This window comes from Schistocerca gregaria, chromosome 5 (genome assembly GCF_023897955.1).
Source record: "Schistocerca gregaria isolate iqSchGreg1 chromosome 5, iqSchGreg1.2, whole genome shotgun sequence".
Lineage (NCBI taxonomy): Eukaryota > Metazoa > Arthropoda > Insecta > Orthoptera > Acrididae > Schistocerca > Schistocerca gregaria.
The window spans coordinates 566,226,997-566,252,787 of NC_064924.1; the positions used below are offsets into that span (position 1 = coordinate 566,226,997).

General features: G+C 42.1%; 1 protein-coding gene across 1 annotated transcript in view; it reads left to right on the plus strand.

The window, feature by feature from the left end:
* Positions 1 to 25,791, plus strand: part of LOC126273167 (NFX1-type zinc finger-containing protein 1-like) — a 255,031-nt gene that overhangs the window by 121,742 nt on the left and 107,498 nt on the right. The window contains exon 8 of the mRNA XM_049976640.1: positions 9,653 to 9,974. Coding sequence (XP_049832597.1) covers positions 9,653 to 9,974 — 322 coding nt within the window. The remainder of the gene's footprint in view (positions 1 to 9,652; positions 9,975 to 25,791) is intronic.

The following is a 25,791-nucleotide window of genomic DNA, read 5'->3' on the forward strand; positions in this document are numbered from 1 at the left end:
CTTGAAATGAGCAAAAATTGAAACAAATAAGTTTATTTGTGTGCAATTTTCCCTCTGTTGGTTAAACTTTAACTGATGCCATGTGGTCTTTACTACCCACATTAAGCGTGTTCTTCACTTTTTTACTGTTATCATTTGTTTGTTATCGTAATAAATTCTGATTGTAGGTCATTACAGCCTCATGAAGACATTTTGGGATATTGTTGTTCACTTCAAAATAATCAACTGTGCTTCTTTTTTCTTCTCTTGCAGCACTCGCTTTCTTTACAGTTGGTGCTATGTTCCATTGGATATTTTCTTTCTTTGGTGTCGTCATAATTGTAACATCTTTGTTGTTTACCTCAGTAAAGTCTGATTCAAATTAAATGTTGGTTTGAAGATGACAGTGCTTTACTGGATAGGTCCTGTTGTAGGTGATATGCCCGTATTTACCTTTGAGCTTTGAACTGATCCACTCAGCCTGTTGTAGGGAGTCCGAACCATCATGCAGCTTTGCACTTTTCATGTCTAACAAATCACTTTTAGACTTGAAATAAGTAATACGTGACACTCAGTATCTTAGGACTGATCTCAGATTGAATCTCTGATCTTCAGATTTGTGAACTGCCACATACCCACTGAGCCACCAGACCACTGAATGTTTCAAATCATTGTTCTGTTTGTCTATAACTGTATGATGTTGATTTCCTAATTTCTGGACTTTTGGGGTCTGGTATACATCCTTATTCTTTAATAATAAAATTCTATAATTATTTCTGATTTTTTCCAGTCTAATGAGCTTGTTTCTTTTTAAATCTACATATGACTGTGTAAAACATCACACTCGCATATGGAGCATGAGTAGCTTGATGGTTTCAGTGCATCTGTGCATGCTGTAATTAGTCATAGTCCTGTCTTCGCAGTTCATCTGGGGGGGGGGGGGGGAATTAGCTGTTTTAACTGCACCATCACAATACATATACTCGCTGATGAAATTCATCATAAATAATCTATCACAATTTGAGAACCAGAAAAAATTTCTCTTATTACCCATCATTAAAGCTGCCAATGGCTCGGAAATGGGTTCACTATGGAGCAACATAAAATTTTAATCATTTGCTCAATCACATCAAACATGTGAACAGCTAGCAAAGCAAGTTACCAATCAAACCTCCAATTGTTTCAACTGGACACGCTGCATATTCTGTTTATTAATTATTATTTAAAAGCTTGTTGCTCACATAAAATAAAAATAAAAAAGCATGTAGTTTTTATGATGTTGCTTGAATAGGTCTCAAAATATATTAGTTAACGATAACACTAATCATGTATACGTATCCTTAATTGTTCCACATAAGTTTTATAAAAGAATCATTCAAATGATCTGGCGAACATGTGAATAACTGTGTGTTTACACATAGTGGGCAAGGGTACACTCCTCTCCCCACTTTGTACTAGTTCATTTTACCATGTAGCTATACTTGTGTGGTTTATTTGATATCTATCCTCAAGTGTCTGCAACTTAAGGTTTTTCAACATTTCAGTGCTGATCTCTTATGGATAACGCAAATGTGTAAACATCCATACAGCCTTTTGTGTGCATTTGATATCTCCTGCTAGTGCTATATGACGTGGGTACCACACACTCAGTCAATATTTTAGGATGGGCCTTACCACTGTTCTGTGACCAACCTCGTTTTTTGGATTGATTACACATTCTCAATATCATATCAGTTAACTGAAACCTACCACCGGCTTTACATATGACTGATCCAATTTAATATCCTTACAAATTAATTGTTACTCCCAGGTATTAGTTCAAGTTGACTGATCCAAGTTCTGTCTCGTTGACATTGAATTCACACTCATCTCTCTCAGTGCACATTTTTACATTTCTGAACATTTAAAGGAAGTTGGCAATCTTTGCATCACTTCGAAATCTTATCAAAACCTGACTGAGCATTAGTGTAATTTTTTTCCCTCCAGTTCACTATTTCACTATAGATAATGGCATCACGTGCAAAATGTCTGAGGTTACTATTAATATTGTCAGATAGGTCATTAATATACGTCGTAAACAGCAAGGTTCCTGACACTTTTCCCACCCTTGATTTTATATTTACATTTGTTGATGACTCTCCATCTAAGATAACAGACTACATCCTCCCTGCTAAAAGACCTACTAACCAAGTGGTGACAAGAGAACACTCATATAAAAGATATTAAAGTTTGCAAGCTTTTGAAGTCAATGTCTCCTACTTCAAGCATAAAGGTTTGAGGGGAAGGAAGAGAAGGAAAGTGACTGGTGAGGTTCAGGAAAAGGGATACAGCATGGAAAGTCACACAAGACCCTGGATCAGGGGAGACTTAACGAATAGGGATAAGAAGGGAAGACTGATCTTTGGGGGCTGCACCGGGTGAGATTTGAAAACATCAGAGCTCAAAGCTGGAAGATGGGTAATATGCAAGACAGACTACTGCTAAAACATCATGCACAAGTTAATAAGAGTGAAAAGCTAAGTGTATTGTATGTGGTAAAGGTGGGAGGGGCAGCAAAAAATAGGTCAGAAAATGAAAGATTCAGGAAACTGAAAGGGAGTGAAGAAAGGAATATTTACTATGAAGAAATTCTGAGACTTAAGACCAGTCGGGTGGTAAGAATGAAGGACATGTTGTAGTGCCAGTTCCCATCTGCTGAGTTGTGAGAAACAGGTGTCTGGGAAAAAGTCCAGATAGCATGTGTGGTGAAATAGACACCATGGTCACAAGTATCATGTTATTGAGCATGCTTTTCAACAGAATATTCTGTGGATAACTTGGTGTTAGCAAACCAATGTAAAAGACCGAACAGTATTTACATAACAGCTGTATACAATGTGTTGTTTCACAGGTGGCTCTCCCTTCGATAGTGTGTGTTTAGCTGGTTACAGGACTGGTGTAAGTGGTGGTAGGAGGGTACATAGGACAAATCTTAACAGCAGGGATGGTCACAGCCTAGTTCAAAAGCAGTTGCCAGGTCATCATGTTCTTTTTCTGGTACTGCTGATTCCTCCAATATACATTTGAGGAGTACAACACTTTTCACTCAGTATTATCCTGGTCTTGAATGTATTAATCAGTTATTTCGAGAAGGTCATGTCATGTCCTGTCCTGTCCTGTCCTGTCCTGTCCTGTCCTGTCGACATTTTGTCCACCACACCTTGAATAGCTTTTGCACCTCCCATCTCTACTACATACAATGCACTTAGCTTTTCTCTCGTATTAACTTGTACACAATGTTTTGACAGAAATCTCTGTCTTTTTTAATGCCCATCTTCCACCTTTAAGCTCTCATGTTTTCAAATCTTGCTTGGAGCAATCCACAAAAATCAGTCTTTCTTTCTCATCTCATCAGGTTAGTCTTCCCTGACCCAGGGTCCTGTGTGGCTTTTCCAAACTCTACCCTTTTACTGAACCTCACCAGCTTTATCCTTCACCCTCTTCCTTTCCCTTCAAACTTTCTGCCAGAAGAAGGAGCTACTGGCTGCAAAAGCTTGCAAACTTTAATACTTTTTATATGTGTGTTCTCCTGCCGCCGCTTGGTGAGTAGAATTTTTATCAATTCAGTTACATGATATTTTCAAAAATTGTTTTCATCCCCCCCCTTTCCTACTTCCCATTGTTCTACTTTCATTACCAAGCTTGTGTATGGTATGAAGTCAAATGCATTTTGGAAATTAATAAGTACTGCATCCACTTGATAGATTTTTGTTTTTAATTTTATTTTATTTGTGGCTCTCAGGACGTCATACGAGTAAAGCTGGCATTGTATTCTGCAAGGTCAATGTTTATGAGCTCAGACTATGTTATAAGATTCTATGACAGATGGATGTTAGTGGTATTAGATAACAGTTTAGTCAGCCACTTTGCTAGTTGTCTTGTAGATGGCCAGTATCTGCCCCTATATTCTAACTACTGAGCACAGTGTTTGGTTTGATGGCTCTGCGGTACATTATGGTTAAAAGAGCAATTAATTCACAGCTGCAAATTCTATATAGAATCTGGTAGGGATCCATTTGGCCCTGGTGATTTGTTGAATTTCAGTTGTTTCTGACCACCTTGACATTATATTCACTCTTCTTTGCAGCGAATTAAATTGGGTGGTACTCACAGAGTCTCCTTTGTAAAGGAACATCTGAAAATGGATTTCTACTTTGATTTGCTATCCTGAATTGTTGTTCACATGTTATCTTTGAGGATCTGGACATCATCTTTGGTGGCACTGACAGTCCTTACATATGAACGGAATTTCTTCAGATTGTCATTTATCTTTTGATACGATTCAGCTACAGCAGTAACCGAAAACTTCATGCATTGCCCTTTCGACAGCCAAATGAATTTCGTTTAGCATCTCTCTATCTGTAGTCCCGTGCTTTGCCCTGTATCTCATATGTAGTAGTCTCAGTCCCTTTTATAAGTTTCTCTTTCTTCTCTCTCCCTTCTGCCCCCCTATCACAAACTGCTCTGCTAGGTATGTATCTATACAGTATACAGTAGTTGATCAACTTCTTTTTAAACCTTAACCTGAGTTCTCTGACATGCCTTTGCCCCGAGATAAATGTTTCAATTTCCTCCTTGAGACATGTCCCTGCTGTCCATTTGTTTAGTCTACTGAGTGTGTAAATTAATACAAGGTGCAAGTGTCTAATGGCCTCTGATACAGTTTCAGTGTTTACATTCACAAAGATGCCATTAGATGTAATATTTTTCCATCATGATTGGGAGTCTGAACTCTTTTTTTCTGAGTAGCTTTCAGGTAAAGTGTGTGGTATTGTTTCACAGCTTATCTGCACTCTTACATGATTTATAAAACAGTAATTTTCGCAATAAATAAAAGATGATTGAAGTCTCCTCTATGTGCCATTATCCAGTCCTTTAGATATGCACTAAGATTCATTCCAAAAATCTCGCTACTGTAAGTAGTTTAGCCAGTGCACTGTACTTGCTTTCTGTAAGTGCCCTGGCACTTGATTTTGAATGCTTTAGCACTTGACCACTAGCATTTCAATACTTCAGTTTTGGGGGAGGAGATGTTGGTGCATATCTTCGAATTTTATACTAATACTGAATGAAGGGGGTTCTCCTACAGATATCATGAACTGAATTTAATGGAGTGCCACCTGGTCTAACAAACATTTTAGTGCATCTGACACACAGTTAGCTGCAATGTTAGCAGCATTTGATGCATAGTGCACACATGGGCCATTTAGTGGGATCCTACTGCTCCCAACATTGTGGTTTAAATCTTGGAGGCTTGAAGGCTTGTTACAGAGCGTCCATGATCTATGCTTCAAGCCTTCCACCCAACTTTGAACCAGGGACGAGTGATCAGTTCTGGGGACAATTCTAAGGATTGTATAAAATTTGGTTAACAGGACACCTGCAACTAAGCACCATAGAATTAAATAATAAACTGGTTCAGTTGTAAATAGTTTTATTGGCTCAATCATGATCAGTTTCAGGCTACCATAAGACAGTCTTCCGGTGAACAAAAGCCGAAATATGCCTTAACATGCAGCTGGTGTCCAGTTTGTGACGGCCACTTGCCACGTGGTTCTTGTTCACCTGTAGATGGTCTTAAAATTGCCTGAAACCAGTCATGATTGAACTGATAGGACTATTTACAACTGAAGAAGTTTATTATGAGATCCTAAGTCTTGTATTGAAATTCTATGAACAGAGCAGGTCTTCTCGGCCTTCTCTGGAATGTCACTGGAATGATCAAAGTATGACTTCCAGTGTGCAACATACTTGGCAGTTGATAGCAGTCTATTTCCTCAGTGGCTGCTGTAATGTAACACCCTCTCACCCTGAGACCCATGTTGTTGTTGTTGTTGTTGTCTTCAGTCGTGAGACTGGTTTGATGCAGCTCTCCATGCTACTCTATCCTGTGCAAGCTGCTTCATCTCCCAGTACCTACTGCAACCTACATCCTTCTGAATCTGCTTAGTGTATTCATCTCTCGGTCTTCCTCTACGATTTTTACCCTCCACGCTGCCCTCCAATGCTAAATTTGTGATCCCTTGATGCCTCAAAACATGTCCTACCAACCGATCCCTTCTTCTAGTCAAGTTGTGCCACAAACTTCTCTTCTCCCCAATCCTATTCAATACCTCCTCATTAGTTACGTGCTCTATCCACCTTATCTTCAGTATTCTTCTGTGGCACCACATTTCAAAAGCTTCTATTCTCTTCTTGTCCAAACTAGTTATCGTCCATGTTTCACTTCCATACATGGCTACACTCCAAACAAATACTTTCAGAAACGACTTCCTGATACATAAATCTATATTCGATGTTAACAAATTTCTCTTCTTCAGAAATGCTTTCCTTGCCATTGCCAGTCTACATTTTATATCCTCTCTACTTCGACCATCATCAGTTATTTTACTTCCTAAATAGCAAAACTCCTTTACTACTTTAAGTGTCTCATTTCCTAATCTAATTCCCTCAGCATCACCCGTTTTAATTTGACTACATTCCATTATCCTCGTTTTGCTTTTGTTAATGTTCATCTTATATCCTCCTTTCAAGACACTGTCCATTCCGTTCAACTGCTCTTCCAAGTCCTTTGCCGTCTCTGACAGAATTACAATGTCATCGGCGAACCTCAAAGTTTTTACTTCGTCTCCATGAATTTTAATACCTACTCCAAACTTTTCTTTTGTTTCCTTTACTGCTTGCTCAATATACAGATTGAATAACATCGGGGAGAGGCTACAACCCTGTCTCACTCCTTTCCCAACCACTGCTTCCCTTTCATGCCCCTCGACTCTTATGACTGCCATCTGGTTTCTGTACAAATTATAAATAGCCTTTCGCTCCCTGTATTTTACCCCTGCCACCTTTAGAATTTGAAAAAGAGTATTCCAGTCAACATTGTCAAAAGCTTTCTCTAAGTCTACAAATGCTAGAAACGTAGGTTTGCCTTTTCTTAATCTTTCTTCTAAGATAAGTCGTAAGGTCAGTATTGCCTCACGTGTTCCAACATTTCGACGGAATCCAAACTGATCCTCCCCGAGGTCTGCATCTACCAGTTTTTCCATTCGTCTGTAAAGAATTCGCGTTAGTATTTTGCAGCCGTGGCTTATTAAACTGATAGTTCGGTAATTTTCACATCTGTCAGCACCTTCTTTCTTTGGGATTGGAATTATTATATTCTTCTTGAAGTCTGAGGGTATTTCGCCTGTCTCATACATCTTGCTCACCAGCTGGTAGAGTTTTGTCAGGACTGGCTCTTCCAAGGCCGTCAGTAGTTCTAATGGAATGTTGTCTACTCCAGGGGCCTTGTTTCGACTCAGGTCTTTCAGTGCTCTGTCAAACTCTTCACGCAGTATCGTATCTCCCATTTCGTCTTCATCTACATCCTCTTCCATTTCCATAATATTGTCCTCAAGTACATCGCCCTTGTATAAACCTTCTATATACTCCTTCCACCTTTCTGCCTTCCCTTCTTTGCTTAGAACTGGGCTGACATCTGAGCTCTTGATATTCATACACGTGGTTCTCCTTTCTCCAAAGGTCTCTTTAATTTTCCTGTAGGCAGTATCTATCTTACCCCTAGTGAGATAAGCTTCTACATCCTTACATTTGTCCTCTAGCCATCCCTGTTTAGCCATTTTGCACTTCCTGTCCATCTCATTTTTGAGACGTTTGTATTCCTTTTTGCCTGCTTCATTTACTGCATTTTTATATTTTCTCCTTTCATCAATTAAATTCAATATTTCTTCTGTTACCCAAGGATTTCTAGCAGCCCCCGTCTTTGTACCTACTTTATCCTCTGCTGCCTTCACTACTACATCCCTCAGAGCTACCCATTCTTCTTCTACTGTATTTCTTTCCCCTATTCCTGTCAATTGTTCCCTTATGCTCTCCCTGAAACTCTGTACAACCTCTGGTTCTTCCAGTTTATCCAAGTCCCATCTCCTTAGTTTCCCACATTTTTGCAGTTTCTTCAGTTTTAATCTACAGGTCATAACCAATAGACCCATATTGGGACCAAATTACACAGGTCACAGAAAGTCGAAGTTTGTATATTCAAAATAATAAAAGATTTAGGAAATAAACTGATCAGTATACATACTGTAGAAAACCTTTAAGATTACTAGGTACTCTACTTGTAACTCCAAATGTAAGGTTATTGAGACCAAAAGATAGAATTAATACAAAAGGTTGCAGTAACCAGATCTGATATGTTCATTCTTTAGTTATGTTTTAAACTGTCAAGTTAACATTTACATTCTGTGAGTTATAATAGTTGCTCTAAGGCGGACTGTTTATCAAGAGTTAATGATATTATACTTCAAGCATATATGACAAATAGATGTGAGACGTTTTGGATTTATTTATGCCATTGCATATTGTGTTAAATTCTAAACTTCCAGCATGAACTTTAGTATTGGAAATAGTTGTTCTTAGAGCTTGTATTATCCACACTATGTCAAGAGATGGATGGATAACATAACATTTTTAATAGCCAGTATTTGAAACTAATTGACACATTGAAATAACCATCAACCTAGGGAACACTAATAAAGTAATGTGTAAGCAGCTTCCTTCTCTAGTTTTGTGATGGTTGTAGAATTTTGAAAAAAGGCTTGGATGTTCGCACTACAGTTTTTGTCTATTGTAGGTTAATTTTATCCTTTGAACAAAATTGATTACTGAAAATACCTGGTTGTTGTCACAAATATAAGTTTCTCTCTCTCTCTCTCTCTCTCTCTCTCTCTCTCTCTCTCTCTCTCTCTCTCTCTCTGTGTGTGTGTGTGTGTGTGTGTGTGTGTGTGTGTGTGTGTTTTCCTTAAGTGATTGTAAATCTGTTAATCATTTACAATTATTTTATAGTTTCAAATGTCCTCTGTGTGAAATATTGTAAGACTCAAATCCAAATGGCAGAATCTCCGGCATTTTCAATTTTTTTTCTTTCCTTTCATTAGTTACTTGTAATAATATTTACAAAGAGAGGGGATAGAAATTTCCTAATGGATATTTTGTCTTTAATCCACTAGCAAAATAAATGCACTTGCTGTAAATAAAGCAGTGTAATATTACTGAAAATGTGGTAAGATTTTAAAAATTATTTTATTCTCGGTACTGGAATGCTCAGTGCATACCTTTATCAACTACTCATATTTCAAAGTGAGTCAAAGAGTCTCAAACTTTAACTTCAGAAACAAAAGGGAAACTGCAAGCTATCATATGTTGTTAGAAGTACACAAATACGTAAAGTCAGTACAGTTTTTTTTTTTTCTTTCAGATATGTGTGTTTTTATCTTACCAAGTTGGTGTAAGGCAACACCATTTGATACTAACAAGTACAGATTAGCATATAGATACAGCCAAGGGTTTGTTGACATGAGCATGAACAACATCGTGTACAGTTTGTTATCCTGCAGCCACAAGGACACTCACTTTTAATTGAAATTTCCAATCATAAATATGTGAATTAGTCACCACAGTTTGTTTTCACAGGGTTTGTGTGATGCAGAGTTTCCAGTAAATCTGTTTCAAATGTTCAGGGTCGTTATTGTGTACAATTGATGACTGTTTCTGTCAGTTGTTAGTTGTAACCAGTTGCATCAAAACAATTTCCGTGTAACAGTCTCTGTCATCCTTTGTTATTTCACATTTTCAGATCACCAGCAGGCTGCAAGTTTGGTCATCAGTGTGAGAAACAGTGTTATGAAGAGTGTGGTGTCTGTGGCATCTGTAGAAATAAAGTCGTGAAGATATTGCCTTGTGGCCATACTCTAGAAGTGGAGGGCAACCGAGATGCAGCTAAGGAGCTATGCACAGTTAGCATTCTTATTAAGCTTCCGTGTGGCCACGAAGCTGTGAAGCCCTGTCACCAGAAAGCAGAAAAAATCTTCTGCCCACATCCTTGTGAGAACCGCTTACGATGTGGACACCAGTGCCTTAGAAAATGTCACATCAATCGTGATCCAGATCATTTAAGAGTAAGTATGAAAAGTGCCATGTTCTGTTGCCCATAAGAATTTTTCAGTGCTGTGTCTGTCTTGTCACAATGTCTCCACTGTGCAGTCAGTGAGAGACCAATGGTTTCGGAAGTGTTATCAAGTCTTGTTGCCACTTTGTTGATGTTGTGTTAAGTATTATTAAACTGTGCTGCAGGTCCATTTGCAGTGTAAAGAATATGTAAGACTGAGAGGACTTTGTGGAAATTTAGTTACAGTTGCTAGTGCATCAACAGTGAAAGCCAAGTATCTGGGTCTGCCACAGTTTTAATGTGTCCCAAGTATTCATCACTTGGGTCACTTACTCAAAGAATAAAGAAATTCATAGTGGCTTTCTGTAAGTGGTAGTGGCTTTCTGTAAGTGACAACGGATATTTCCTCATTGTCAATCGTATTCAAGTGCCCAGTGTGCCTATAACCACCAGGACCACTTTTACATTCTGAAATACTAGAGCCACTGAAATTCAAGCGTGGAAGCTTCTTCAACTGCTGGTGCCTGTAATAGCGATGTTGGTAGTCCATGCTTCCTTTTTCTTCATTATCGTTATGTCAGGAATAAATAATAATAATAATGGATTAAGTAACAAGGAAGCTCTTTCATTAATTGATACTTTACGTGGATTATTCTGCCGACTTCATCATGCCTTTTCAAACATTCTGTCGGTGCCAAGGTTTTACATCTGGATGTAATGTATGATACTGTCTCCTTGTGACCTCCCAATACTTGCTGTTGCTATCATCTGTTCCTTGTTCTTTAAGGATCTATGTTCAGCAGCTCCTTGTTGTAATTACCTGGATGTTGTATCAGTGTTAAGACAACCCTCAGTTTCTGCATGTAAACTGGCATAGGTCAACCAGTTGCTTGAGACTTGCAAATCAATATTATCTTAGATGAGATATTTCCTGGGCATTTGTTTTATAAGCCAGCCTATTATCTTTATATTAATGTAGACATTGTGACAGTTAACAAATGTTTCTGTTAGACTGAAAGGTTTGTAATTAATGTCAGCTGCCACCGTTGTTTTATGGATTGATGAATTGCTGTTGTGAAAATACTGCTTCAGATTCCAACTTTGCTTTTTGTGCAGCTGCATAATATCTGTTAGCTCCCTGCTTCTTTTCTCATGTGAGATATCCAGTTTTTCAACAGCTGATGTCTCGCACAAGGCGTCATACTTTGTGACAGTCCTCTGCATTTTCCCATCTTTCTTCCAAGTCTGTAAAAATATGTGCAAAAATTACAATGTTTTAGTGCTGAATTTCAAACTTTCCCAAATTATTCACTTAAAGGATAATTAGAGAATGTTAAAAAAAAGTTATATTAAAACCCCAAATATACTTATTTTTATAAAATAATTCCACAAAGAATAAAATGTCTTAGGACAAAATATGGTACTTGAATATCTTTCAAAACTGTTTGTAGTGTTTTTGATAAACAATAAAAATTATGATAATACACTCTTGCACAACATTAACCTTCATATGTTCATGACTGTGTAAAGGCTCTGTAAAGTGACACAATGCATAGAGGTACATCACATTCTTCACACACCCACATATATTGCTATTCCCTTTTATTTTTCTTCGCATTTGCATCCTGAACTTGGCTGCACATCCCACAGATTCTGGTAGGGTCCTACTTCTTTGCAGTAGCTGGGATAACGATGGGACATGATGGTCAGTTAGACAAATGGTATTAGTGATTGTTGATGTATGGCCATGTGCTTTTGGAGAGAATTCCTTCCTGTGATATTCAGCTTTCATCTGCTCAATCACTGCTACATGAAAATCAAGGGCATTCTTTGTGCCTCCATATTTCTTGTACAAGCTGAATTTATTCCAGAGAACCAATTCAAGTACTTCGACAAATATTTTTGGTAGTATTTTTTCACTCCTTTCTGTGTTAATGGATTGTTTGCTATATGCTGATCAACTTTAGCCACTCCTCCCATTGTGTCTGTATGATATTTTATTTACATTTTTCATTTCCTCATTGTAGATAATGTTCAAAATAAGGCACATCATGCTGCCTGTTTCTTCTTGTTTGCTATAACTTTATCCTCTAAAAAGTAACAATATCTTACTTTTTAAATTTCTTATTGTGATAGTTCAATGGCATATCTTTCCTAGAAGACCACACAGGCCATGTATGTCAGTTTTCTTTGTAATAAGGTGGTTTACCAGTTGCGGAGAGATGTAGAAATTATCAGCTGTAAGGCAGTAGTCTTTGATGAGAAGGGGTATCATTAGGGTCAGTGCTATTTGAAATTGTGCCCTTACTTGTATATAATATAATTACAGACCATACTTATCCAGACTTGGACTCTCAGAGTATGTAGGTCTTCCAAATCCTCTCTTTATTGATATATATTGAACCCAACCTAATCTCCATGTATATAACATGAGGCTCCAGTCTTTGGTGCCATTCCTCTCTGGAATACAAAGATTTTTCAATTTGTTATTGAGATTTCTCCTTTCTTCTGGCCGCATTCAGCACTCCTTTCAGCCATCTGTCCCTCGGACTTCCTCGTCTCTTTCCTTCCAGCTTCATCTCATGTATCCTCTTTTCCTCCATTCTCTTAACATGTCCATACCATCTCAGTCTTGATATCTCTGTCTCCTCCTGTAATGGTTCCACCTTTGTTAAGTCCCTGATCCTCTCAGTTCTTAACTTGTCTATCTTTGTCACTCGAGTAATGTTTCTCAAATATTTTGTGTCACTAGCTTGGACTCTGCTTTTCTCTCTTCCTTTCATAACCCAGGTCAAATGCCAATGTCAGGATCGGGACATAGTATGACTGGTATATAACCTTTCTACTGATTTGGGGTACATCCTAGCTCCATATCAGGCCTCTGACATACTTCCGAAATTCTTCTGCTTTTCTCCCCTCCTCGTTTATTTGTCTGCCGTTTTTTCCAGCTTCCTGTGTAAGGCTTCCTAAGTACTTGAAACTCTCCACTCTCCTCAATCATTGCCACCCCCACCCCCCTTCTTTCTTGTTGTGATAATCATCTCAATCTTATAAATGAAATAGAAAGAAACATTCCACATGGGAAAAATATATTAAAAAACAAACAGAAAAGTGCTGGTAGATAGGGAGAAAAAAAAAAAAAAAAAAAAACGCGCGCGCGCACACACACACACACACACACACACACACACACACACACACACACAAAATTTCAAGCTTTCGCAACCAATGGTTGCTTCGTCAGGAAAGAGGGAAGGAGAGGGAAGAGGGAAAGATGAAAGGATGTGGGTTTTAAGGGAGAGGGTAAGGAGTCATTCCAACCCCGGGAGCGGAAAGACTTACCTTGGGGGGAAAAAAGGATAGGTATATACTCGCGTGCGCGCGCGCCCACACACGCACACACACACACACACACACACACACACACACACACATTTCCATCCATCCATACATACACAGACACAAGCAGACATATTTAAAGGCAAAGAGTAAGGGCAGAGATGTAAGTCGAGGCGGAAGTGTGGAGGCAAAGGTGTTGTTGAAAGACAGGTGAGGTATGAGTGGTGGCAACTTGAAATTAGCAGAGATTGAGGCCTGGTGGATAACGGGAAGAGAGGATATATTGAAGGGCAAGTTCCCATCTCCAGAGTTTGGATAGGTTGGTGTTGGTAGGAAGTATCCAGATAACTCGGATGGTGTAACACTGTGCCAAGATGTGCTGGCCGTGCACCAAGGCATGTTAACCACAGGGTGATCCTCATTACCAACAACCACTGTCTGCCTGTGTCCATTCATGCGAATGGACAGTTTGTTGCTGGTCATTCCCACATAGAAAGCGTCACAGTGTAGGCAGGTCAGTTGGTAAATCATGTGGGTGCTTTCACACGAGGCTCTGCCTTTGATCGTGTACACCTTCCGGGTTACAGGACTGGAGTAGGTGGTGGTGGGAGGGTGCATAGGACAGGTTTTACACCGGGGGCGGTTGCAAGGGTAGGAGCCAGAGGGTAGGGGAGGTGGTTTGGGGATTTCATAGGGATGAACCAAGAGGTTACGAAGTTTAGGTGGACGGCGGAAAGACACTCTTGGTGGAGTGGGGAGAATTTCGTGAAGCATGGATCTCATTTCGGGGCAGGATTTTAGGAAGTCGTATCCCTGCTGGAGAGCCACCTTCAGAGTCTGATCCAGTCCCGGGAAGTATCCTGTCACAAGTGGGGCGCTTTTGGGGTTCTTCTGTGAGAGGTTCTGGGTTTGAGGGGATGAGGAAGTGGCTCTGGTTATCTGCTTCTGTACCAGGTCAGGAGGGTAGTTGCGGGATGCGAAAGCTGTTTTCAGGTTGTTGGTGTAATGGTCGAGGGATTCAGGACTGGAGCAGATTCGTTTGCCACGAAGGCCTAGGCTGTAGGGAAGGGACCGTTTGATATGGAATGGGTGGCAGCTGTCATAATGGAGGTACTGTTGCTTGTTGGTGGGTTTGATGTGGACAGATGTGTGAAGCTGGCCATTGGACAGATGGAGGTCAACGTCTAGGAAAGTGGCATGGGATTTGGAGTAGGACCAGGTGAATCTGATGGAACCAAAGGAGTTGAGGTTGGAGAGGAAATCTGGAGTTCTTCTTCACTGTGAGTCCAGATCATGAAGATGTCATCAATAAATCTGTACCAAACTTTGGGTTGGCAGGCTTGGGTAACCAAGAAGGCTTCCTCTAAGCGACCCATAAAAGGTTGGCATACGAGGGGGCCATCCTGGTACCCATGGCTGTTCGCTTTAATTGTTGGTATGTCTGGCCTTCAAAAGTGAAGAAGTTGTGGGTCAGGATGAAGCTGGCTAAGGTGACGAGGAAAGAGGTTTTAGGTAGGGTGGCAGGTGATCGGCGTGAAAGGAAGTGCTCCATTGCAGCGAGGCCCTGGACGTGCGGGATATTCGTGTATAGGGAAGTGGCATCAATGGTTACAAGGATGGTTTCCGGGGGTAACAGACTGGGTACGGATTCCAGGCGTTCGAGAAAGTGGTTGGTGTCTTTGATGAAGGATGGGAGACTGCATGTAATGGGTTGAAGGTGTTGATCTACGTAGGCAGAGATACGTTCTGTGGGGGCTTGGTAACCAGCTACAATGGGGCGGCCAGGATGTTTGGGTTTGTGAATTTTAGGAAGTAGGTAGAAGGTAGGAGTGCGAGGTGTCGGTGGGGTCAGGAGTTTGATGGAGTCAGGTGAAAGGTTTTGTAGGGGGCCTAAGGTTCTGAGGATTCCTTGAAGCTCCGCCTGGACATCAGGAATGGGATTACCTTGACCAACTTTGAATGTAGAGTCGTCTGAAAGCTGATGCAGTTCCTCAGCCACATATTCCCGACGATCTAGTACCACGGTCGTGGAACACTTGTCAGCCGGAAGAATGATGATGGATCGGTCTGCTTTCAGATCAGGGATAGCCTGGGCTTCGGCTATGGTGATGTTGGGAGTAGGATTAAGGTTTTTCAAGAAAGATTGAGAGGCAAGGCTGGAAGTGAGAAATTCTTGGAAGGTTTGGAGAGGGTGATTTTGAGGAAGAGGAGGTGGGTCCCGCTGTGATGGAGGGCGGAACTGTTACGGGCAGGGTTCAATTTGGATAGTGTCTTGGGGAGTTGGATCATTAGGAGTGGGATCAGGATTATTTTTCTTCGTGGCAAAGTGATATTTCCTGCAGAGACTACGAGTGTAGGACAGTAAATCTTTGACAAGGGCAGTTTGGTTGAACCTGGGAGTGGGGCTGAAGGTGAGGCCTTTGGATAGGACAGAGGTTTCGGATTGGGAGAGGGATTTGGAGGAAAGGTTAACTATTGAATTGGGGTGTTGTGGTTCCAGATTGCGTTGACTAGAATTTTGAGGTGTCGGGGGGAGTGGAGCTGGAAGTGGGAGATTGAGTAGGTGGGAGAGACTGGGTCTGTGTGCAATGAGAGGAGGTTGTGGTTTGTTGGAAAGGTTGTGGAGGGTGAGTGAGTTGCCTTTCCGGAGGTGGGCAACCAGGAGATTGGATAGTTTTTTGAGGTGGAGGGTGGCATGCTGTTCTAATTTGTGGTTGGCCTGTAGGAGGATGCTATGTACAGCCAGTGTGGATGTGGGAGAGGAAAGATTGAGGACTTTGATTTGGGATAGGAGTTGATGGGTGTGTTCATTGGCCGAGTCGATGTATAGGTGAAGGATTAGGTGGGTGAGGGCTATGGATTGTGCTGTTTGGAACTGGTATAAGGACTGATGGAAAGAAGGATTGCAGCCAGAGATGGGAACTTTAAGTGTGAGGCCTTTTGGGGTAATGCCAAATGTCAGACAAGCCTGAGTAAATAAAATATGGGAGCGTAATCTGGCTAGGGTGAAGGCATGTTTGCGGAGGGAATGTAAATAAAATTTAATGGGGTCATTGTAGGGATGTTGTGAGGTTGACATGGTATTAGAAGGTGGAAAGGGTAATATGAGGTTAAAGTGAAAGTAAATAGAAATTTATATAGGGAGAGATAAAGGTGTGAAAAAAGTCGAAAAAGTGTTGGTTTGAGATGAGCTATGTTGATCCTGTGCTGAACTTAGGTTGGTGAACAACAATGGGTGCAAAGGTTAGGTAGTTATGTTGTCTCCAGATCAAGTTAAAGGGTGGGGAAATACAAGAAAATTTGGAAAAAATTCTCGAAAAATGTTTCGAAAGAAAAAAAAGAAAAAAATTTTCGAAAAAGTTACAAAAAAAAATTTCCGAAAAAATAAAATTCGAAAAATTTTTTTAATAAAATCTCGAAAAATATGGCGTGTAAATGTATTCAAAGGACTGGTTGTGTACTGGCAGGTTATGAGAATGAGGCTAACAATTGTTTGATGAGGAAATAATAACGTTTAAACCTGTGGGAAGCTGTTAAAAAATGATCGGTTATGTGGGAAAAACGGGAATGGAAATAAAACGAAAGTTGTTGGAAATAGCTGAGATGGTTGTTTAATGGGTGAAAGGAACTGAAGCTGTGAAATAGTATTTACAAGTTTACACGAAATGTTTGTAAACTTGGAACAGTGGATTTTATAGCAGCGGTTATGTTGAAAGCGTTAAAAATTTGTAGGATATGGTTTGGAAGTAAATTTCGTATTATTGAGTATAATTAGGCAGGATAAAATGTATGGTAGATTACGGAAAAAGGGAAAGTGAATACAAAGTGAAACTACTTGTACAAACAAAAAGAGAAAGTAAGATGATGGAGAAGATTTCGAAATGCAACAGAGACAATAACAAACGTAATTGTTAGGTTCAAATTAATGATGATGTAAATAAAATAGAAAGAAACTTCCACATGGGAAAAATACACTCCTGGAAATGGAAAAAAGAACACATTGACACCGGTGTGTCAGACCCACCATACTTGCTCCGGACACTGCGAGAGGGCTGTACAAGCAATGATCACACGCACGACACAGCGGACACACCAGGAACCGCGGTGTTGGCCGTCGAATGGCGCTAGCTGCGCAGCATTTGTGCACCGCCGCCGTCAGTGTCAGCCAGTTTGCCGTGCCATACAGAGCTCCATCGCAGTCTTTAACACTGGTAGCATGCCGTGACAGCGTGGACGTGAACCGTATGTGCAGTTGACGGACTTTGAGCGAGGGCGTATAGTGGGCATGCGGGAGGCCGGGTGGACGTACCGCCGAATTGATCAACACGTGGGGCGTGAGGTCTCCACAGTACATCGATGTTGTCGCCAGTGGTCGGCGGAAGGTGCACGTGCCCGTCGACCAGGGACCGGACCGCAGCGACGCACGGATGCACGCCAAGACCATAGGATCCTACGCAGTGCCGTAGGGGACCGCACCGCCACTTCCCAGCAAATTAGGGACACTGTTGCTCCTGGGGTATCGGCGAGGACCATTCGCAACCGTCTCCATGAAGCTGGGCTACGGTCCCGCACACCGTTAGGCCGTCTTCCGCTCGCGCCCCAACATCATGCAGCCCGCCTCCAGTGGTGTCGCGACAGGCGTGAATGGAGGGACGAATGGAGACGTGTCGTCTTCAGCGATGAGAGTCGCTTCTGCCTTGGTGCCAATGATGGTCGTATGCGTGTTTGGCGCCGTGCAGGTGAGCGCCACAATCAGGACTGCATACGACCGAGGCACACAGGGCCAACACCCGGCATCATGGTGTGGGGAGCGATCTCCTACACTGGCCGTACACCTCTGGTGATCGTCGAGGGGACACTGAATAGTGCACGGTACATCCAAACCGTCATCGAACCCATCGTTGTACCATTCCTAGACCGGCAAGGGAACTTGCTGTTCCAACAGGACAATGCACGTCCGCATGTATCCCGTGCCACCCAACGTGCTCTAGAAGGTGTAAGTCAACTACCCTGGCCAGCAAGATCTCCGGATCTGTCCCGCATTGAGCATGTTTGGGACTGAATGAAGCGTCGTCTCACGCGGTCTGCACGTCCAGCACGAACGCTGGTCCAACTGAGGCGCCAGGTGGAAATGGCATGGCAAGTCGTTCCACAGGACTACGTCCAGCATCTCTACGATCGTCTCCATGGGAGAATAGCAGCCTGCATTGCTGCGAAAGGTGGATATACACTGTACTAGTCCCGACATTGTGCATGCTCTGTTGCCTGTGTCTATGTGCCTGTGGTTCTGTCAGTGTGATCATGTGATGTATCTGACCCCAGGAATGTGTCAATAAAGTTTCCCCTTCCTGGGACAATGAATTCACGGTGTTCTTATTTCAGTTTCCAGGAGTGTATATTAAAAAACAAAGATTCCATGACTTATCAAACGGGAAAGTGCTGATGGGGGCAGGGGGGGGGGGGGGGGGCACACACAGACACACAAACACACACACAGAATTTCGAGCTTTCGCAACCGGCGGCTGCTTCGTCAGGAAAGAGGGAAGGAAAAGGAAAGATGAAAGGATGTGGGTTTTAAGGGAGAGGGTAAGGAGTCATTCCAATCCCAGGAGCGGAAAGACTTACCTTAGGGGGAAAAAAGGATAGGTATATACTCGTGCACACACACACACACACACACACATATCCGTACATACATACATACATACACAGACACAAGCAGACATATTTAAAGGCAAGGAGTAAGGGCAGAGATGTAAGTCGAGGCGGAAGTGTGGAGGCAAAGATGTTGTTGAAAGGCAGGTGAGGTATGAGTGGCGGCAACTTGAAATTAGCAGAGATTGAGGCCTCGTGGATAACGAGAAGAGAGGATATACTGAAGGGCGAGTTCCCATCTCCGGAGTTTGGATAGGTTGGTGTTGGTAGGAAGTATCCAGATAACTCGGACGGTGTAACACTGTGCCAAGATGTGCTGGCCGTGCACCAAGGCATGTTTAACCACAGGGTGATCCTCATTACCAACAAACACTGTCTGCCTGTGTCCATTCATACGAATGGACAGTTTGTTGCTGGTCATTCCCACATAGAAAGCGTCACAGTGTAGGCAGGTCAGTTGGTAAATCACGTGGGTGCTTTCACATGTGGCTCTGCCTTTGATCGTGTACACCTTCCGGGTTACAGGACTGGAGTAGGTGGTGGTGGGAGGGTGCATAGGACAGGTTTTACACCGGGGGCAGTTGCAAGGGTAGGAGCCAGAGGGTAGGGAAGGTGGTTTGGGGATTTTATAGGGATGAACCAAGAGGTTACGAAGGTTAGGTGGACGGCGGAAAGACACTCTTGGTGGAGTGGGGAGAATTTCGTGAAGGATGGATCTCATTTCGGGGCAGGATTTTAGGAAGTCGTATCCCTGCTGGAGAGCCACCTTCAGAGTCTGATCCAGTCCCGGGAAGTATCCTGTCACAAGTGGGGCACTTTTGGGGTTCTTCTGTGAGAGGTTCTGGGTTTGAGGGGATGAGGAAGTGGCTCTGGTTATCTGCTTCTGTACCAGGTCGGGAGGGTAGTTGCGGGATGCGAAAGCTGTTTTCAGGTTGTTGGTGTAACGGTCCAGGGATTCAGGACTGGAGCAGATTCGTTTGCCATGAAGGCCTAGGCTGTAGGGAAGGGACCGTTTGATATGGAATGGGTGGCAGCTGTCATAATGGAGGTACGGTTGTTTGTTGGTGGGTTTGATGTGGACGGATGTGTGAAGCTGGCCATTGGACAGATGGAGGTCAACGTCTAGGAAAGTGGCATGTATAGACTTACCAAGCGGGAAAGCGCCGGCAGACAGGCACATGAACAAAACACACAAACACACACACAGAATTACTAGCTTTCGCAACCGATGGTTGCTTCTTCAGGAAGGAGAGGGAAAGACGAAAGGATGTGGGTTTTAAGGGAGAGGGTAAGGAGTCATTCCAATCCCGGGAGCGGAAAGACTTCCCTTAGGGGGAAAAAAGGACTGGTGTACACTCGCGCACACACACACACACACACACACACACACACACACACACACACACACACACACACACACATATATCCATCCGCACATACACAGACACAATCAGACATATTTAAAGGCAAAGAGTAAGGGCAGAGATGTCAGTCGAGGTGGAAGTACAGAGGCAAAGAAGTTGTTGAAAGACAGGTGAGGTATGAGCGGCGGCAACCTGAAATTAACGGAGGTTGGGGCCTGGCAGATATCGAGAAGAGAGGATATACTGAAGGGCGAGTTCCCATCTCCGGAGTTCGGATAGGTTGGTGTTGGTGGGAAGTATCCAGATAACTCGGACGGTGTAACACTGTGCCAAGATGTGCTGGCCGTGCATCAAGGCATGTTTAGCCACAGGGTGATCCTCATTACCAACAAACTCTGTCTGCCTGTGCCCATTCATGCGAATGGACAGTTTGTTGCTGGTAATTCCCACATAGAAAGCGTCACAGTGCAGGCAGGTCAGTTGGTAAATCACGTGGGTGCTTTCACATGTGGCTCTCTCTTTGATCGTGTACACCTTCCGGGTTACAGGACTGGAGTAGGTGGTGGTGGTAATCCCATTCCTGATGTCCAGGCGGAGCTTCAAGGAATCCTCAGAACCTTAGGCCCCCTACAAAACCTTTCACCTGACTCCATCAAACTCCTGACCCCACCGACACCTCGCACTCCTACCTTCTACCTACTTCCTAAAATTCACAAACCCAAACATCCTGGCCGCCCCATTGTAGCTGGTTACCAAGCCCCCACAGAACGTATCTCTGCCTACGTAGATCAACACCTTCAACCCATTACATGCAGTCTCCCATCCTTCATCAAAGACACCAACCACTTTCTCGAATGCCTGGAATCCGTACCCAGTCTGTTACCCCCGGAAACCATCCTTGTAACCATTGATGCCACTTCCCTGTACACGAATATCCCACACGTCCAGGGCCTCGCTGCAATGGAGCACTTCCTTTCACGCCGATCACCTGCCACCCTACCTAAAACCTCTTTCCTCGTCACCTTAGCCAGCTTCATCCTGACCCACAACTTCTTCACTTTTGAAGGCCAGACATACCAACAATTAAAGGAAACAGCCATGGGTACCAGGATGGGCCCCTCGTATACCAACCTATTTATGGGTCACTTAGAGGAAGCCTTCTTGGTTGCCCAGGCCTGCCAACCTAAAGTTTGGTACAGATTTATTGATGACATCTTCATGATCTGGACTCACAGTGAAGAAGAACTCCAGAATTTCCTCTCCAACCTCAACTCCTTTGGTTCCATCAGATTCACCTGGTCCTACTCCAAATCCCATGCCACTTTCCTAGACGTTGACCTCCATCTGTCCAATGGCCAGCTTCACACATCCGTCCACATCAAACCCACCAACAAGCAACCGTACCTCCATTATGACAGCTGCCACCCATTCCATATCAAACGGTCCCTTCCCTACAGCCTAGGCCTTCGTGGCAAACGAATCTGCTCCAGTCCTGAATCCCTGGACCATTACACCAACAACCTGAAAACAGCTTTCGCATCCCGCAACTACCCTCCCGACCAGGTACAGAAGCAGATAACCAGAGCCACTTCCTCATCCCCTCAAACCCAGAACCTCTCACAGAAGAACCCCAAAAGCGCCCCACTTGTGACAGGATACTTCCCGGGACTGGATCAGACTCTGAAGGTGGCTCTCCAGCAGGGATACGACTTCCTAAAATCCTGCCCCGAAATGAGATCCATGCTTCACGAAATTCTCTGCACTCCACCAAGAGTGTCTTTCCGCCGTCCACCTAACCTTCGTAACCTCTTGGTTCATCCCTATAAAATCCCCAAACCACCTTCCCTACCCTCTGGCTCCTACCCTTGCAACTGCCTCCGGTGTAAAACCTGTCCTGTGCACCCTCCCACCACCACCTACTCCAGTCCTGTAACCCGGAAGGTGTACACGATCAAAGGCAGAGCCACGTGTGAAAGCACCCACGTGATTTACCAACTGACCTGCCTACACTGTGACGCTTTCTATGTGGGAATGACCAGCAACAAACTGTCCATTCGCATGAATGGACACAGGCAGACAGTGTTTGTTGGTAATGAGGATCACCCTGTGGCTAAACATGCCTTGATGCACGGCCAGCACATCTTGGCACAGTGTTACACCGTCCGAGTTATCTGGATACTTCCCACCAACACCAACCTATCTGCTTAGTGTATTCATCTCTTGGTCTCCCTCTACGATTTTTACCCTCCACGCTGCCCTCCAATACTAAATTGGTATCCCTTGATGCCTCAGAACATGCCTACCAACTGATCCCTTTTTCTAGTCAAGTTGTGCCACAAACTCCTCTTCTCTCCAATTCTGTTCAATACCTCCTCCGAAATTCTATAGTGTAGAAAGTGCCCTCATGATGGCACTATACTGCAGTTTTCTAATCTCAAATTTGGATTAATGTCTCTGGCATGAGTTAGAACATTTCTTAGTTGCTCAGCATGTTCTCTCATCATACTTGAAAAGACAGTTGTGTCATCCAGGTATGTTAGACATGTGGTCAGCTGTTAACCACATAAAAATAAATTGGCAATACATTGAAATGTAACAGGAGTGTTTCAGAGTCCAGAGGGCACCCCAAGGTTATGTAATGCCTAGAAGGCGCAACATAAGCTATTTTTTCCTGATCTTTTGTAGCTATAGGAACTGGATAGTATTCAGAGCATTTATCGAAGCTGGTGAAGAATTTTTTTATCTGCCAATATGGGCAAGTGTGTCATTGTTCCTGGAAGGGGTGAATTACCTGATTTTGTGACATTATTGACTGTTCTCTTGTCTACATAGATGCAATAACGTGGTGGCTAGCAATCCTTGAATCCTTGAAAACAGGCAATTAGCTGTGAACCTTGAAAAGCTGGGAAATCCAAACAAACTCTTGAAATTTAAAAAATTCTGTTCTATTATTACTGTTCTATAATAAATAACAAAGTCAATATTTTCTTTTCTTATAACACATAGCGTGCGGCTGACGCACTATTGTGGTGCTTGCGGGAAAAGGGAATGTGCAGGTGGACATTATATTATGTCAAGCCAGTTACTATGATTTTCTGTGCTGTTGAACGTATATTTACACCTCCCACAAACTTTCTGCACACTGGACTCGCATTCGGGAGGATGACGGTTCAATCCCGTCTCCGGCCATCCTGATTTAGGTTTTCCGTGATTTCCCTAAATCGTTTCAGGTAAATGCCGGGATGGTTCCTTTGAAAGGGCACGGCCGATTTCCTTCCCAATCCTTCCCTAACCCGAGCCTTGCGCTCCGTCTCTAATGACCTTGTTGTCGACGGGACGTTAAACACTAACCACCACCACAAACTTCTGTGTGTTCTACACACTTCTTAGTTTTTGCTGTGATTGCTGGATGGCAGTAGTGGTATCAGCAGATAAGTCTTCAGTTTTAAAATCTTTCTTCTTGTTTCTTGTGTCGTGGGTGTTAGCTGATTTTAAGTTGTCTCTGTTTTGAGCATTTTGTGTGATTTTTGTTGATTGTTTCAAGGCGTGCATTGAGGAGGAAACAAGTTTGGAGCAAATGATTTACAAAGTCCGTGACGAGTCTGCAGATGATTGAAAGGATGATTCAGATTACACATCATGTGAAAATAGCAGTAGTCTAGATTTTTTGAAGATGAATTCCTGTGTATCTGTATCATATTATTTTCACATATTATGTTCTGAAGGATTTTTGGCAGGTACAGCAGGAACTGAATGAGAGTATATAATAATGGTTTATTTGTCCATAATAACTTTCACAGTCGTGGACATAGTCAGTACATACATGAACAATAATAATAGTTTAGTAGTAGAAATAAAGTACATACAACATTAAAAATCCTTGATGGAGTACAAACATTTAGCATTTAACAGCTGCTTTAATTTTATTTTAAATATGTTTCCCTTTAACTTTTTTATGGTATTTGGCAGCCTGTTGTAAAAAAAAAAAAATCTTCCAGCAGAAAATGGATTAAGATCAGTTCCTTTTTCATTTTTGAATTTTATGTGGTAATCTTCTTTCTTCCTTGTATTATAACCATGGATATCACTATTTATTATACTGTGCTCCATATTTTCTTTTATAAACAGTATAGTCCTTAGAACATATAATGAATACACTGTTCATATATTACACTTAATGAAGTATTCTCTACAGGATTGACGTTTACTAATATTCGCTATTATCCTAATTGCTCTCTTCTGGGCTCTAAAAGCTCTATCCATGTATACCGTTGGTGCCCCGCCAAAAATCTCAATACCATATTGTAGGTGGGAGTGTATAATACCAAAATAGATTTGTCTTAAGACTGGTGACGCAACTATGCTAGAAAGGCGTTTTAGCTGGTAGGCATTACACGAGATTTTTTTACACATGTAACTGATGTGCTCCTTTCATGTAAGTTCATCAACTATAATACCCAGGAATTTATGTTTATCAATTGTTTCAATTGATGACTCTGGCGCAGTATCCACTTGTCTTGATTTGTAGTTTAGCATAAACTCCATTAGAATGGTCTTTTCCTCATTTAATGCCATTTTTTTTAGTCATATATTCTGTGATGAGGCTAGTGTTCTTCATATTATTTTGCACTGCTAGCTGTTTTGTAGGGCCCCAGCTTATGAAGGAGTTGTCATCGGCATAATTCACAAGGTCTGCATTTTTTGGAATTATTATATCATTGATGTACACAATGAACAGAAAAGACCCAATAGTACTTCCCTGAGGGACACCACAGTTAAGAATTTTATAAGATGATTTTACTGTTTGTTTAAGTGCCCCGGTTGTGTGATACAACTTAACACATTGTCTCCTGTCAGCAAGGTATGATTTTAACAAATCTAATGCCACTCCTCTGACCCCGTAAGTTTCTAACTTATGTAGAAGAATGGAGTGATTTACAGTATCAAAAGCCTTAGATAGGTCTAGAAAGGTGCCAATAACTTTGTTTCCATCATCAAGTTTATTCAATACTGCTTGAGTAAATGTGGCTATGGCTGTTATAGTAGACTTGCCCTTCCTGAAACCGTGTTGAGAACTTTTTAATATATTGTACGTAGAGAAAAAGATTCCATTTGATCAAGAAATAGCCTTTCCAACAACTTACTAAGTTCTGATGTCAATGAAATAGGCCTATAATTTTGTACATCAGTAGTTTTTCCCTTTTTATGCACTGGTTTTAATTCAGTGGCTTTTAACAAGTCAGGAAATGACCCCTGTCTGAAAGAGCTGTTTATTAAATGTTGCAGTGGCTTTATTAACTCATTACTGCATTCTTTCAGAAATTTGGCTGAGATGTCATACCAGCCACTGGATGTACTTGCTTTTAAGTTGGAAATGGTTCTCAGGATTTCCTGTTCTGTAACACACCTCAGGAAGAACGAGTTACTGACATAACTGGGATTTAGCACCTGCGGTGGGTTGATCACATC